Source organism: Carassius gibelio, chromosome A24 (assembly GCF_023724105.1).
Source record: "Carassius gibelio isolate Cgi1373 ecotype wild population from Czech Republic chromosome A24, carGib1.2-hapl.c, whole genome shotgun sequence".
NCBI lineage: Eukaryota > Metazoa > Chordata > Actinopteri > Cypriniformes > Cyprinidae > Carassius > Carassius gibelio.
Window position 1 is genome coordinate 548,674 of NC_068394.1, and position 17,500 is coordinate 566,173.

At 36.1% G+C, this 17,500-nt stretch overlaps 1 protein-coding gene across 2 annotated transcripts in view; it reads right to left on the bottom strand.

Moving 5' to 3' along the window:
- Nucleotides 1-14,910, bottom strand: part of lama1 (laminin, alpha 1) — a 36,742-nt gene extending 21,832 nt beyond the window's left edge. For both annotated transcript variants that reach the window (XM_052542193.1, XM_052542191.1), the window contains exons 1-12: nucleotides 14,764-14,910; nucleotides 10,345-10,515; nucleotides 9,721-9,833; nucleotides 5,563-5,805; nucleotides 4,599-4,778; nucleotides 3,826-3,915; nucleotides 3,474-3,591; nucleotides 2,825-3,003; nucleotides 2,322-2,427; nucleotides 2,077-2,234; nucleotides 1,207-1,347; nucleotides 1-75 (exon numbers count right to left, since the gene is read on the bottom strand). The exon at nucleotides 1-75 is cut by the window's left edge and continues 87 nt beyond it. In XM_052542193.1, the coding sequence (XP_052398153.1) occupies nucleotides 1-75; nucleotides 1,207-1,347; nucleotides 2,077-2,234; nucleotides 2,322-2,427; nucleotides 2,825-3,003; nucleotides 3,474-3,591; nucleotides 3,826-3,915; nucleotides 4,599-4,778; nucleotides 5,563-5,805; nucleotides 9,721-9,833; nucleotides 10,345-10,515; nucleotides 14,764-14,845 (1,656 nt within the window). In that variant the 5' untranslated portion in view covers nucleotides 14,846-14,910. The remainder of the gene's footprint in view (nucleotides 76-1,206; nucleotides 1,348-2,076; nucleotides 2,235-2,321; nucleotides 2,428-2,824; nucleotides 3,004-3,473; nucleotides 3,592-3,825; nucleotides 3,916-4,598; nucleotides 4,779-5,562; nucleotides 5,806-9,720; nucleotides 9,834-10,344; nucleotides 10,516-14,763) is intronic.
- Between the last annotated feature and the right edge of the window lie 2,590 nt (nucleotides 14,911-17,500).

Consider the following 17,500-nt stretch of genomic DNA (forward strand, 5'->3'; position numbering starts at 1 on the left):
GTTGTCTGAGACGGTAGACGTGAAGACGCTAGAGCTCTGAAGAGATCGGAGGAGAACGCCGTCTCTGTGCTCCACCTGAGAATCAAACACACGGACCGCATCAGTGTTTGTTAACGGGTTTATTTTGACAGTTTCTCTTTTCACTTTCACTTTAGTTATTTTGTTGGTAATTTTTATGAGCTTTTTGTAAAATGTCTATATAATAATTATGAATTTTTGTGTGTGTGTGAGCGTGTTTTAGCGTGTTTTTGAGTGTGTGAGAGTGAGTGTGTAAAAGTGAGTGAGAGTGAGTGTGTGAGTGTGTAAAAGTGAATTTGTGAGAGCGTGTAAAAATGTGTGAGCGAGTGTGTGAGAGTGTAAAAGTGAGTTTGTGAGAGTGAGTGTGTAAAAGTGATTGAGTGTGTAAAGGTGAGTTTGTGAGAGTGAGTGTGTAAAAGTGAGTTTGTGAGAGTGAGTGTGTGAGTGTGTGAAAGAGTTTGTGAGAGTGAGTGTGTGAGTGTGTGAAAGAGTTTGTGAGAGTGAGTGAGTGTGTGAGAGTGAGATTGTGAGAGTGAGTGTGTAAAAGTGTGTGAGTGAGTTTGTGAGAGTGTGTAAAAGTGTGTGAGAGTGAGTGAGTGTGTGTGTGTGTGTGAGTGTGTGTGTAAAAGTGAGTTTGTGAGAGAGTCTGTAAAAGTGTCTGAGTGAGTGAGTGAGTGAGTTTGTGAGAGTGAGCGTGTAAAAGTGGGTGAGAGTGAGTAAGTTTGTGAGAGTGAGTGAGTGTGTGTGTCAGTGAGTGAGTTTGTGAGAGTGAGTGTGTAAAAGTGAGTGAGAGTGAGTGTGTGTGTGTGTGTGTGAGTGAGTGTGTAAGTGTTTGTGAGAGTGAGTGTAAAAGTGTGTGAGAGTGAGCAAGTGAGAGTGAGATTGTGAAAGTGAGTGTGAAAAGTGTGTGAGAGTGAGTGAGTGAGAGTGAGATTGTGAGAGTGAGTGTGTAAAAGTAAGTGAGTGAGAGTGAGTGAGTGAGTAAAAGTGAGTTTGTGAGAGTGAGTGTGTGAGAGTGAGCAAGTGAGAGTGAGATTGTGAAAGTGAGTGTGAAAAGTGTGTGAGAGTGAGTGAGTGAGAGTGAGATTGTGAGAGTGAGTGTGTAAAAGTAAGTGAGTGAGAGTGAGTGAGTGAGTAAAAGTGAGTTTGTGAGAGTGAGTGTGTGAGAGTGTGTGTGTTGACACGTACAGAGCTGCTGAACCAGGTGGAGCTCTCACACACATCTGAGACTCCGAAACAGAAGCACTCAGTGCAGCCCTCAGGATTACTGGCCTGTAGGTTATAGAAGCCCTGCTTACACAGATCACAGTTAGAGCCCATCACATTCACCTGCGGAGGGAGAGAGAGAGAGAGAGAGAGAGAGAGAGAGAGAGAGAGTGAGTGAGTGAGAGAGAGAGAGAGAGAGAGAGAGAGAGAGAGAGAGAGAGAGAGAGAGAGAGAGAGAGAGATATTTAGGCTTTTGTGGCTCCAGTGAAAATATGGAGCTTAATTTATTCAGACTCAAACTGAGAAAAATATGAATTTGCTGTAGATGCTGATATGTATATGATGAATTCTGTACAGTAGAGCAGATACTGACATAAACTGATCTGAATATGAGTCTGTGCTCTATATCTCCAGTAATGAGATGAGATGTAAATGATCCGCACATATAACACAGAGATGGAGAGCTGAAGAAATCCAGGCTCCTCAGAAGATGTGAGATGTTCTGGAGGCTTGTGAAGATCATTCCTCCGCTGAGGAACAGTGAAAGTAAAGCTTCTGGAAACAAACGCTCCTCAGAAGATCCTGAGGATCAGATTTAAGACTCTAAAACATGATTGATGGAGAATCCAGTAAAGCTGAGCTGCTTCAGTCCAGGAAGAGTTCATCTGGAGATATTACTGACCTTATTCTGACCTTTACTTGATCACAATCAGGAGAGATCTGAGTCGAGCTGAAGCTGGACGCTTGTATAATTACTCTAAAAGTGTGAGAATCAGGTTTGACAGCGAAGTCTGATCATTTACAGACTTTACCGATGTTGTACACATGTAAAGTGTGTGTGTTTGACAGTACCTTGCACACACACTCGCTGCAGGGGTCGACGTTGTGGCTTCCAGCCAGGTTACACTCGCAGCGAGTGCATTGTGGGAAATCCCTGAATCCGAACGCACAGCGGTCACACTTGTCCCCCGCAAAACCCTCCTTACACAAACACTGACCGGCGGAGAGACCTGCAAAACACACACAGCAGCATCAGCTCAAACACTCCTGCGTTCACACACACCTCATCCAGACGAACAGATGACGCCACACTCCACCTGCGCCGGGGATCGACTGATCATCGTCTCTGATGCAGACGGGGCTCGCAGAACCTCTAGTGTCACACTGACACTCCACACACGGGTCATCATCGTACGGAGACACCTGAAACACACACACACACAGACACACACGTTTGTTTTTGTGTAAAGTGTGTTCATCCCATAGGTGTAATGGTTTTTATTCTGTACAAACTGTATATTCTATGTCCCTTCACCAACCCTACACCTAACCCTAACCCTCACAGGAAACTTTGTGCATTTTTACTTTCTCAAAAAAACTCATTCTGTATGATTTATAAGTGTTTTGAAAAATGGGGACATGGGTTATGTGCTCATAAGTCACCCTCTCCTTGTAATACCTGTGTCATACCCATGTCATTATACACACACACACACACACACTCTCTCTCTCTCTCTCTCTCACACACACACACACTCTCTCTCTCTCTCTCACACACACACGCACTCACACACACACACACACAGACACACACACACACCTGGTGTGGTCTGTAGTATCCGTCCGCACAGGTTTGGCAGTTCACTCCCGCTGTGTTCTGAGAGCAGTTCACACACACTCCTCCTCCCTCGCGCCGGCCGTGTGTGTTCAGGCTCAGCCGCAGATCTGCCACCGTCTGGTTGTAGTAACAGTCCTCAGCTTTGTTGTGACAGTTACATTCTGACAGAAACACAGAGATACGCCGGTGAGAGATCAAAGTCTGCTTGTTTTGTGGTTAAGCCAGAGAGTTTCAGTTAATGTAATGCAAAATGAATACTAAAATATAAAATTCATGTGATTGTATTCAAATAAAAATGTATACATGAGTAATAAAAGTATATTTTAACTTTATATTTAAATATGCTAATCTATTATATTTAATAAATAAAGCAGTCAATAATGTGATTAAGAAATTAATTTACTTTAAATAAGGTTCTTTACTTTTAATAAATATATAAACGTATCTTTCTTTTTTGTATTGTATACAAATACTATATATATATATATACAGTATATTAAAGTATAAAAAAAATTGTTTTATTAAATAGTATATATATTATACACTTACTACTATTTATTTAATTTTTATTGAAAAAAAAGATACTTTTTTGTTAGTGTTGTTTTGAAGTAAGTGTTATTTTGTGTCTCACTCTCGCATGTGTTTCCATCGGAAAGCGTTCCAGGTTGCCATGGCTCCTGATGGTATCCAGGGCAACATTCATTACAGCTCTCTCCACAAGTGTTGTGTTCACACACACACTGCAGCTTCTGTACAGACAAAAGAGAGGAGCGAGTGAGACACACACACACTTTCTCATAAAGAGTGTTTATTTTAATCTACAGTATTGAATTTTATTAAAATACAATAAATATAACTTTATTCAAGTGATCAGCATTTTTACATTTGCAGACACAATTACAGTGACTTCAGAGAGGCGGGGCTTAAGTTCACATTTGATTGACAGCTTGAGTTCCAATGGGATGGTGTTTGTTGTCAGTTACCTTGGTAACAGGGTCCCAGGGGCAGCTCTGGGCGTGGCCATAACAGATACACATCCCGCCCACCGAGATGTCCTTGATGGAGTAATAATACTGAAAACCAGAGCAGCACAGAGTTAAAGAAAGGGCATCATGCCTAGAAGCACCTTTTAAAAATAATGTACATGAATATTTAATATAAATTTATCAATAAGTATCTAAAATTAGTATTTAAAAAAATATTACATATATATATATATATATATATATATATATATATATATATATATATATATATATATAATATATTTTTATAAATAACTTTTTATAAACAAAATATTAAAACTTTATCTACTATTTATATATACATTTATTTACATAAAATATTTTAAATAAATATAAATTACTTATCAATCGTTTATATACATTTATTTACATAAAAAAGTAATATTATAAATTAATATTTACAAATATTTTAATTAAGTATTAAAATACCCTTCAAAAATAATGTTATATAAATATTTAACATGATTTTTGAAAGTGTAAAATGTTGAAATATAAAAAAAAAACATGCTATTTGAGAATTACTGTAGCTCAAACAGCAGAACATGGCACTTAACAGTAAGGTCATGGGTTCGATTCCCAGGAAATGCATGAACCAATAATATGTTTATGATGAATGCAATCCAGACCCTTTAAAGACATCTGCCTTATGCATAAATATGGTGATGACCTCACAGTATTACCATCTGAGCATTAATATAAGTCTAAAGCTGATTTGAAGGGGTGCTTCATACCCTCCGGGTGACGATGGGGTCCACTTCTTTGGGGTCGCGGTAGCTCAGGGTCATGAGGTCAGCGTTGAGTGTTCGGATCCTCTGCAGACGCAGGCGGATGAATCGAGCAGAAGTGAACTCCAGCAGCTCTGGGGTCAGATCATCTGCGCTGGGACGGCCGTTTATGAGAGACGTGTGGATCTGAGGAGAGACGGCACACTTTCAGACCTCCACTCCTCTGTTCATTTCACTCTTTTAATCTTTATTCAATCAGCTGATTACCTCTAGATGTGATACATTTGTTTCAGACTGTTACTGCATCTATTGTGTCAAAATAGGAATCATTGGAATTCATTTGTATCACCCAATAAATGATACAAACTGTTCCAAACATTCCAAAAAATGATACAAAAGTGGTATTATTTGACCAGCTGTGACTGTGGGTTATTACTGTTTACTAAAACTAAAGCCATAAAAAACACAAATTTGTTACTCAAAATAAAATAAACCATAACTTAAAATTAAATATTAAAAAACTTTAGGTTATTTTATTTCAGCTAGTTGCCAAGGCAACATATTTCATCATTTAGTTTCAGTTCAAGTATAAAAATAACTAAAATTAGCTAAAAATAAAACTAATAATATAAACTATTATTAGTATTTATAAAAAAAATAAAAATTACTAAAACTTTAGCTAAAACTAAATTTAAAATGGAAATAAACTAATTCGGAAAATTTATAAAAACTAGTCATTAATAATAATAACAAAAAACAACTAAAAATGGCAAAAACAACAAAATTACTAAACCTTAACTAAATGAAAACTATGACAGCATCTCACTGATCCTGAAATAACACCCGCAGTGAGCCTGGTTACCCATCATGCACATAAACTGACAGTGACCACTGATAAGTTGCTTTGCAATGATTTGTATCGTAAAAAGCGCTATACAAATAAACTTGAATTGAAAATGTAACTGCTCACCTCGCCGTGCTCCAGCGGCACCAGGCGTGAGTAGTAGGACGTGCAGATGACCTCGTCGTCTCTCTTGTAGGTGGGCGGCCCGAGGCGGGGCGTGATGTTGTATCGGGTCAGACACTCGGTGTCACTGATGGCGTAGTACTGCCACGGCTGGAAGTCCACTCCGTCCAGAGAACGCTCCAGGATCCAGTTCCCGGGCCGCGGAGAGTTCGCCGCTTTGATGATGATGTACGCCACCTGGAAGACCTGCGGGAGGAAGAGCAGAGCCACGTGTGACGCGTGTTTGTGTGTGTCAATGTGTGTGTGAGTGATTTCTTTTAAATAAGTATATTTTATTTTTATTCATTTTAGTTTCAGTTTTATTTTAGTATATCAAGTAAACTAAATAAAAATGAAGATGTTGCTTTGGCAGCTAGCTGAAATGAGTTATTGGTCGACCACTAATTTCAAGTAAATATTTTAGCTTAAAGGGGTTCAACTGTCAAAAACAAAATGTTTTTGACATAAAGGAAAAAGAGAAGTTTAAGAGAACTAAAACATTTTTTTTAATTAAAAAACCTTTTGAAAATGATATTTGCTCTGATTGAGTCAAAGTGTTCAGATATCATCTCATTCTGATGCCTTTTCCAGAGTCTGAATTTCACATTATAGACAAAATAATCATTGTTTTCCGTGACATCAGTTCCTGAAAACTTAAAACATTGTGTCGTCTGGACAAACTCAAGGGCGTCTGGATAATCCAAACAGAAACAGACCCAATAACATTTAGACCAACCAAATCATTGTGTATTTTTTGGCCTTTTCCTTCTAACTGTTATTATTTTATCTTTTCATGAGTACAATCCCACCAGATACACACATTCAAGAGAAAGAAGATCATCAGAGGATATCAGCTGCAATCTGACCAAACAATCACAAGCAAAGGGCCATTTGGGGCCCTTTATCACCTGCGGCCCCCCAGACAGCATGAGCAGGACACTTAACACACACTGCCTGCTGTCCAAACACCTCCAGGGGCCTTCAACAGCTGTGTTGGTCCTCACACACACACACACACACACACACACACACACACTTACACAAACACACGCACGCACACACACACACACACTTACACAAACACACGCACACACACACACACTTACACAAACAAACACACGCACACACAGACACACACTTACACAAACACTCACACACAAACACTCACACACTTGCCTGACGGGTCCTGGAGGAGATTACATCACGACTACCATCGACAAACAGAAAAAGAAGAACACAAATATATCCAAACTCTGACCTTTGCTAAATTATTCATTAAGAATTCAAACTTGTTCAGTTTGTACTGGTCTAAACTAATGATGCAAGGCGGGACTTTCTGTCTGACTGACCTACGACGAAGGCAACCTGTCTGAAAACAGTAATTTCTGCAATTCCAGAACATCAACAATAAATATAATTTCAAATAAATGAAATGAACATGCTTCATTTTAACATAAAACACAAATGCTACTGTATTAATGTTTTAATGCATATAATATTTAAACGTTGTCTGCTATATTATCATTATTTTTATTTTTCATTTCAGTTTTACTGTTTTGCCATTTCTAATATCGTTGCACCCAATATGCAAGAAATATCTAAGATATTTTTTATGTGTCTGTATAGGAGATGTTACAAATCCATTTAATAATTTCATCTTAGTCTTTTAATTATTACCATTTTATACCACAAAAGCGTGAACAACCACAAAATTCTCTTTATGTTTAATGCTACTGTTTTAGATCTGATTCCAAAGTGTGCTTTTGCATCTTTCTCTTCTCTTCTATTTCATATAATGAACAACAATTAGGAGTTAAGTGTGACTTCAGAGCTTCTTGCGTTTGATGTAAAGTGTTAACCTCACCTGAACTGGTGTGTGTGTGTGTGTGTGTGTGTGTGTGTGTGTGTGTAGGGGTCCATTTGCATGTGTAATCCTGCACTGTTGGCCTGGGGCCCCATCGGGGTCGGTCCTGCTTTATGTGTGTTTCCCTTCCCCCTGCGGCCCTCAGTGAATGCAGACAAAGGCCTGACTCATCCTCACTCCAGACGACAGCATAAAAACTCTGCTGTGCTCAGAGCCACAAAACTCTGAAATCACTGAGCTTTAGGCGATTAAACGCTTACGCTGAGGAACTTTGTGGTTATTCAGATTTCTGTGGTTTTAGATCGTCTCGCCAAGCTTTTTTTAAATAATTAAGCAGACACTTAAGGACTGTAATCATTAGATTAAATTATTGTATGTATTTTATCATCTCCAAAAGTTTTTTTTTCCAAGTGTTTATCAATTATTATAGTTTACTAAAGCATAAGTGAAATTTTATTAATTTAAATTCATTAAAACACACTTGAAATAAAATAAACGGTAACCAAAATAAATTATATGTACATATTTCAATTTGTTTCCTCAAACCTTAACCCCAACTTGATGTAGTAAAATAACTTAATAATAAAAAACTAGCTAAAATGTAACTTTAAAAAATCTTAATATAAATAGTAAATCTTAATATAAATATAATAGTATATAAAAATGTTAAAGTAACTTATGCTGTCCGCCCTAAATATCCATTTTATTGTGAATTATTTTTATATTTTTCTGTTTTTCATTTAAAGTTTTAGTAACTTAGTTGTGTTTTTAGTTTTAGCTATTTTATGTGATTTGTCTACATTGCATTTATCAATTTATTTTGTACTACTTCCAGTTTTTTTTGTTTGCTCTTTTATGCATTTTAGCTATTTTATGGTTATCTTTTCTGAATGTCTATATAAGAATAATTATAATTTTTTTTAACATTTATTAAGTTTTTGTTAAAATTACAATCTACAATTAAACTTCTGTTAAAAGTACAAATCTGTCCTTAAATTAGTTTTGTACTTAAAATAAATGAAAATGAAAAATCATTGAAATCAAATGTTTAACGGTTTTTATTTTATTTTTTTAACTCAGTTAATGTTTACTTGTGTGTGTGTGTGTGTGTGTGTGTGTGAGTGAGTGCAGAGGATCATGGTTAGTGGGCTCATGTGGAATAGTTGTGTGTATTATCAGTGCTGGAATGCAGTGGATTGTTTCTAGTTTTGGGATTAGTGTGTCTCTCAACCTCTCTAGACAAACACACTTGTGTTCGGCGGCCCCTAAGGGACTCTAAACGCTCCTGAACCCCTCCTCACCGCTCCTCCAGTCAGACACACAGGAAACAAGCAGCTAGTGTACAATTAGCACAGCATTCATCTTAACGGTGGAGCAGAACGGCTGACAGACAACCACAGAGGAGGAGGACTGGAGCAGAAAACCAGCTTCACGGTCCTCAGCTGAGATTAAACCAACAAAGCTTCAAATCTCTCCAAAATCAAGTTAGCAGTCCTACAAAAATGTGCACAAAATGCACTAGAATAATGCATAAGTACATAATCTGGGACGCACCTTTCTTAATCTTAAAGTTATTTAACAATAGTGGATAATGGGTATTTTTCCATATCACCCGATATCGATATTCGTCACAATATTTGTTAACCGTTAATGGGTTAAATTGATTGAAATTCTTTAAAACGTTTTCTTTTTTTGAAAAAATATAGGAAAGGAAATGTTTTCCATATGCGAAAATGAAATTGTTTGTTCACAAGAATAAGCTACCTTTAATCTAGGACCCTATAAAATCAGTTATTTCCGCTAAATTCCAAACTTCCCTAAATTTGATCTTTCCTGGACAAAAAATGTATAAAAAATGTATTAAAGCTTTAGAGCTTTTAACCACTGACAAAACTTTTACAATTTAATCAAACTATATAATATATATATGATATATATACATATATATTATTCCTTTAAGAATAACATTTTACTATATAATAGTACTGTATTTCTGTCATAAGTTCTTCAAGTTAAACCGAAGTTTTATTATGTTGGCTTGTGGAGAAGATTCAATTAAATTCAGTTAAATAAAATTTTATTTGTATAGCGTTTTTCATAATGCACATAGTTTCAAAGCAGTTTTACAGAAAAGATCTTTGAGTTTCAGTGTGTGTTTGATGGGACTTCCTCTGAAATGAAGTGACGAGATGAAGTTCACGTGTTATCGGTCTCAAATATTGAGTCGAGCGTCACGTGTGTTCGATGGCGAGTCCTACCTGTCGTAAGTCCAGAGTGACGGTGACCCAGTGGAACTGAGGGCCGTTCTTGATGCTCGGGCTCTGCCACCACAGGTTGGTGCCGTCGATGGCGTAAGAAATGGGATGTTGCTCTGTTTGAACAGAAATGAAATTATCTACTGATTATATTCCTATACAGACACTGATGCAGGAGATAAATTGGTTACATTTTACAATAACAGTTCATTAGTTAACATGACTTCTAAAGTATGACTTCTTAAAGTTAATTTCAACATCTACTAATAAATTATTCAAATCAACAGCTGCATGTGTTAATATTATTTAATGTATTTGAGATAACACAAACTAACTTATAAACAAGGAAAAGAAGAAATATTTTTCACAAATATTTTTGACACTTATATACCTCCACAGATAATTTTACTAAAAGTCTTTTTGAAACTAATGACCCTCAACCCTCAAAAAAAAAAAAAAAATGACTCGAACACGAAAGGTCTTTTACATCTCTTAAAAAATATGTGTAAACAATCTGAAAAAAAAATATATATATATATATATATATTTATGAACCTCTTCCAGGTCAGAATGGAACTGAATGCATCATGAGGATTAAAGCCGAAGTTTCAGGGTGAATCTCGTTACCTTTGGGATTCTGGCTGTTTGCATCACAGATCCGACACTGAGGGTTACGGATTCGTCTTCCGGGGACGTGTTCCACCAGTTTACAGAACATCTCGGGAAGCGGGTCGCCACACGTGGCATTCGTGGTGATTTCGGCATTGCTGGCGAGGTTCAAGATAGCAGGAAACAGACCTGAAATACCAAACAAAGAAAGTGTTAAATCACTGCCCTGAAGAGACTTTACTGCATTTTCTCTTTCTTTCTTTGAAGAACGACCCTCACCCATCCATCCATTCACGACACAAATCACTACGTCTTGGACAACTGACCGAAGCTGGCCTTTAGTGTGAGGAGATAAGCATCATCCAGCAATGAACACTCATTATTGACAGCAAAAAAAACTCAATGAGAGGGAACCGTGAAGATGAAGATCTTCCCTCCAGCAGTCATGGGGTTAAAGCTTTAGTGCTACGAAAAACAACATTTCAGCAAAATCAGTGCTGGGAGTATAAAAACCACGCATGTGATCACACTGCAGGACTACACTCAACTTTGATTCATATTTATCATAGGGTATTTTTAACTAACAGCCAGGTTTTCATAGTGGACCAATTCTAAAACCTTTTTTTTGTTTAAGTTGAAGTACTTAAATTTTTTTAATGAAAACTTAAAAAGAGATTAACAAAAACTATATAAACATTAAAAATACAACAAAATGACAAAAACTCTTATTCAAATTAAAGCAAAACTGAAAAAAGTAACATTCCTGCTGAAGACTGACTCAGGACTGTGTCTCGGGGGAGTCCGTGGCTTTGAATGGACTCCAGTGGAGCTGAGCACACAGAAACTTCAAACACTCAGCAGATAAAGACAGTCTGATGACTGAAGTCACATCTGGCTGCGTTTGCATGTCACAGATGCGCTGAGAGCCGACAGACACCTCTAATCACATCTGAGAAACTTTCAAACAAACACATCTGTCTGATGCTACTAAAGAACAGCAAGAACTTCTCAACATCGCCACACAGCTTTAAAGCATTGATCCCACTAAGAAAATGTCTAAAATGAGTTATTAGATGTTTATAACACTACTACGAGGAGACTGACTTCTGTTGCACTTTTATAGTTAAATGACGCTACAACCAAACCAACTAATATATTCACACACTTTGTTAAGAAAATAAATAAATATCAGGGTTAGACCGATATGCGCTTTTCAGGGCTGATTATTACAGATCAAGTAGACTGATAACCAATATATATATATATATATATATATATATATATATATATATATATATATATATATATATATATATATATATCTGATGTGAAAACGAAAATTAATGTCAAAATTAAGAATAACAAGGGCTCTGACAAAAACTTTCTTTAAATGATTTTAAATAATTTTATTGGTAATCAGTTTAGAAAATAACTGATAACCATAAATAAAAGCGTAATATCGGTGCCGATAATCAGTCATCCCCTAATATATAGAGGGGTTGACCGATTATCGGCACCGATATTAAGCCTTTTTTATGGTTAGCAGTAAGACATCTATCTTTTTGCATAGATAGTATATGAATATAGAATATATTAAATAATTTTTATTGGTAATCTGTTTAGAAAATGACTGATAACCATAAATAAAAGCATAATATCGGTGCCGATAATCAGTCGTCCCCTAATATATACAGGGGTTGACCGATTATCGGCACCGATATTAAGCCTTTTTTATGGTTAACAGTATATATATATATATATACATATATTGTATTTTTTTTTTCATCCACTGGAAGATTATTGGAGTGTTTTACAGGAAATGTAATTTCAGCCTTTCGAATTAAAAACTCCACATTTAATTCAATGTAATTATTTTCAAAATTCACCAGCTATTTTGGAGTGAAACTTGTTTTAAAAAAAAGCGCACATCATATTATGCACAACTGCATTGCTTTAACGCTCCAAACAGGGGTTAGCTTCACCTGTAAGCATTTACGTGTTTTAGCTGTAGAACAAGACAAGATTATTTCTCTGCTTCTTTTCCTGTGTCTCAGAGCAGCTTACAGCCTCATTCGGTGTGAAGGCAGGGGTCAGAGTTCACTGTGCGTTTACACAACAGCATCTCATCATGATAGATGTCTTAGACCTATATAACACTTTCTGGGTGGCTTTCAGCTGGGTTTGGGAAAACAAGCAAACAAGTAAGGGAATAGTTATAGGATATTTTAAAGGTCAAAGAGTTCAGGTCGAGTCAAAGACAACATTTGAGATGTTTAAAAGCATCATCACACATAGATGGGAGGTAAATCTCCAATAAATGAATTGTAGATAAACTGGAATAAGTCATGTGAAGTTCTGCATGCATTGCTGATGAGATCAGCAGTGAGCTAATTAAAGTGTCTGGATGGAGAAGCTCCAGAACAGATGAGAAGATCTGCATTTGCATGTGAACAGACTCTGTAATCAGATGTAAGTGGAGCTGATAAGATCCTCACAAAGTCATTCAGTCAATTCAGCGTGAAACGCCTTCAGAGATAAATGGCTGATTCGAGAGAAGACACTTACAGACAGATGGAAGCAGATAAAGACATCTGGAGCTACAGAAGCTGCTTGAGTATTCAGACTAAATACATTACAGTGCATTTGCACGTTTACGCTGTAAAAAGTGATTTTTTAAAAAGATTAATGGAGCATGTTTTACAAGAAAAATACTCAAGTGTTTATACTTTAAAATACCATATTTAATTAAATGTGTAACTTGTCATTTATTTTTAATTATTTGTGAAATTTAGTACCAATTTCTGAGTCAAATTTGTTTCCTCATCAGCATATTTTATATTACTTAATTCATATTTTTTTGAATTAGTTTTGCATTGCTTAGCACCTTATTTTAATAGTATTTTAGTTTTATTTGTTATGGTTATATTTACATTTATTTTCTTGTCACTACTTCATTTGTGTATACTGCTTATAGATGATTAAATGTAAATCTAAAGTACTGTATGGAAACACAACCCAATAAAGTACTTTAAATTTAATTGTAAATAAATTGAAAAATGTCTCTGAATGGGTTTTCTATCATGACTCGAAAAATTATTTTATACATATGTAATTTTTATGCATATATAAAATCATACATTTATATATAAGAAATATTTATATATTAATAATATAATAATACATTTAAAAATTACTTTATTGCAATAATTAAAAAATAAAAATTCTTAAATAAATACACATAGATTTTTAGTCTCTGAAGTGTGAAATGATTCTCTTCCACTTGATCTGTTCTGGAACTGAAAGTCCATCACAGTTCAAAAACACAAATGGCCACACGTTATTCATGAGAAAACTCACACTGAGAGGCTTTTATGACCAGTTAACTAACCCGCTATGACTAAATATCCAGGATTATCAGTTAATGGAGCCGTACAGAGCTCTCATGTGACCTGCGCTCATTCATACATTCAGCAGGAATAAACACACACACACACACACACACACATGGCTCAGATGAAAGTTTAGTCGATAACATTTCAACTTCCTGTTCTTTTCACAGGACTGAGGTGTAAGCAGACACTCGCTGCTTTTATGGGTCACAGCTAAAACTACATTAGCGGCTTCCTGACCTCATGTGTGTAAATGTGTTTGACAAACCTGCGGGTGAGAAATCTCGTTATTGTGGCAAATGCCATACTATCTATGCAAATACTATCAGCATCCCGGACGAGCCCCCTAGCCATTGGATATTTGCTTTATGTTAATTTAATTAGATCATATAGATCCACACAAAGTTATTCCAAAACTGCATGAGATTCTTCAGGTGAACATAAAAGATAATGTTTTAACCAAACATAAGCTGGTACCCATTGACTTCCATAGAATTGGGGGGAAAATGGCTACCTTCAATTGTTTGGTTACCAACATTCTTTAAAACATCTTCTTTTGTGTTCAACAGAAGAAAGAAATTCATACAGGTTCGGAATTTGAGGGTGAATAAATGATTATAGAATTTGTGTTTTCGGGTGCACTGGCCCTTTAAGGGACGCTAAACGCAGATTGCAGTTTAATTCATTACTCACTTTATTAAGATGTTCACTAATTTATTAAATCTGTACAATTAAACTTGGTTGGCCTCACTGTGCCTTTCACCACCACTAGCAAAACTCTACCATAGTTTTACCATGTTTTTCGGACATTGTAATACCTCATGTTTTCTGGAAGTTTCAGTAGCATTTTAACTCCTTGGAAACAAAGTACTTTGTGTAGGGGTTAAAGTATTAAAAATGGACTCCTACAGTACATCTAAACAAACTAAATTCAAAATTAATTGAATAAAATGAGCAGAATATTTTTGTATCATTTACAGCTTTATCTCTTAGTTTAAACAATAGGAAAGACTGTAGTTTCATATTTGTGTTTATTATTTCATCTCACCTCTCTGCTGAGTCTCCACACAAACCAGTGAGGACAAAATCACTGCAAACGGCCACAGCATCTTCATCCTCCTCCTCTTCATCAGTCGCCCTACAGGAACTCAACTACTGAACTGGTTAATCAAGCTGAAACAGTGCAGTGTAGCGGTTGTGGTCTCATCCAAACTTCAGTCTCTTTCATTCAGTCCCGTTATATATAATCCAGCTGGAATGTACCATGAGTTCAGAGGAGGGGGGGCGGGGGTCCCGATGGAATGTACCATGTGCTCGTGTGAGGCGGTCATTTTGGTTTAACCCTCTGTGGGACCTAACCTGATCACGTCTATGGACTTAACAACTGAAACCTATTTTTTATTTATTTATTTTCCTTTTTTCAGTAATATATATTATGGTTCAGTAATATATTTGACTTTGCATTGCGACTGGATTTCATTGTAGGCTACTAATTAATATTTATGATAATTTTTCTGCCGATTGAAAATATACATTTAAAAAATATATATATATTTTTTTTTAATTAATGCTGTCAGTCGATTAAAACGTTTTAAATCTGATTAATTTCAAGATGTGTTGATTATTTAATATAATTAATCTCAAATTAAATTTCCATTCAACATCAGATTTATACACATATATGTTTAGCCTACAGTGGTCTAACTTAAACTATGGAACATAAAAAAAGATACTTTGAGAATCATCTCTGTATTTTTGGTTCATGTAATGAAAGTAACCCACACAACAGTTGCAACAGTCTTCAATAACACCTTCTTTTATGTTGCATCTTACAGGTTTGAAACGGCAGAGAGTAAACGATGCCATAGTTTACATTTCATCACTTTAAGGTATTTTTTTAATAAAACTATACTTTAAATAAGAAACTAAGACTGTAAAATGTAAATACGTGTCTTTAATTTGTGTTTAGATGTCAGGGGGCGTGGCCAGCGAGTTAACTGCGTTAAAACATTTCAGTCCATTATTTTTCATAACTAATTAATTAAGTTATGTGTTAAACTGACTTTTGAGTTATTGCCCGCATTTCATGCTAAAACAGATACAAGTTTAAGTAAAAAACAAACAAACACTAGATTAGTCACAAATAAATTCCCTAGTTGCTTTTACACATAAATACTTATTTTTATTAACTTGTGGATTATTTTGAACAAATATTTAGACATTACTATCATTCTACATTATCACTAGGGTGTTCTGGATGGTTTCTTAGTTTTTTTTTAATATAAGTGTTCAGCTTTCTTGCACTTTTTTTGCACAATTTTTTCCGCATAAACTACTTGAGAAATACTGGTTCAGCTTTATTTTGCCGTTCCTTCGTGAAATGCAAATAAAGTTTCTATATTTCGCTGGTCACATCTCGTACTTTAACTCTAATGTCATCAGGAAAGTCAGATCTGATCAAGTGTCTCATGTTCAGCTGCAGATCTAGATTCAGTGTTATTTGTGCAGGGTTTGCTGCCATCTTCTGGACACCATCCGGATGTGTTGAGATCTGACCTCACATCAACTCACACACACACACACACACAAAAAGATGCTTTTTGTTCGTAATCTGAGTTGAGTTCCTCTCAGAATGATTATTAGATGAACACTGAGCATCTATATCATCTGAGAAATACTATCATCATCAGGGCTAAGATTACTTTGACTGTAAAAGCATCACATTTTAAGTAAAAGTAAAACAGCATATGCGTTAGATTTCAGCCTGGTTTATGTGTGGTCTGATGTGAACACAAGCCAGTTATTTTCTTGTAAATGGACTCATTTCTTTTGTGTGTGTGTGTGTGTGTGTGTGTGTATCATATAAGGACACAAATGACACAGGTATTACAAGGAGAGGGTGACTTATGAGGACATAACCCATGTCCCCATTTTTCAAAACACTTATAAATCATACAGAATGAGTTTTTTTGAGAAAGTAAAAATGCAGAAAGTTTCCTGTGAGGGTTAGGGTTAGGTGTAGGGTTGGTGAAGGACCATAGAATATACAGTTTCTACAGAATAAAAACCATTACACCTATGGGATGAACACACTTTACACAAAAACAAACATGTGTGTGTGCGTGTGTGTAAGAGTGTGTGTGTGTGTGTGTGTGTGTGTGTGTGTGTAAGAGTGTGTGTGTGTGTGTGTGTGGTTAATCCAGACCTTGGTTGTAAGTCACAGAAGCAGTGTCTCTGAGCCAGTGAAGGTCAGTCCTGTAGAATCAGGAGTGTGAGTATTAAGATGAGTTCAAGGCTCATGGGAGCAGTGTGATAAAAGAACACCGACTGTTAAACAAGCACTCGATTCCTCCGGCTCTGACACGCTGATCTCTGTTTCTCAGAAAGCTCCATCACATAAAGAAATCAGTGCATCTACAGACAAACACTCCTCCATCTCTGACCTCAGTTATTTGTTTATCTGCAGACCGACCGCTTACTCTTGTGTTTTTAACAGCCTTTATTTACAGAGCTCATCAACACGACATCAGCTCAGTCGACATGAGTCTACAGTACAAACCTCTGTAAGAGCCAGTGCACAGATAAACACACCAATCTCTAACGTATTCATTCCTAATGTTTCTAAAGCCAAAGAAAAGAAAAGAAGCTGTCAGAGATTTAAAAACGTCTAGAATTTCACAGTTACAAAACCATTGCAAGACATTGCATGAAATGTGACATCTTCAAGTGGAAAACAACTTAAACAGTATTTTCTGTTTGTTTTTATTGGCTATCAATTTTGATGC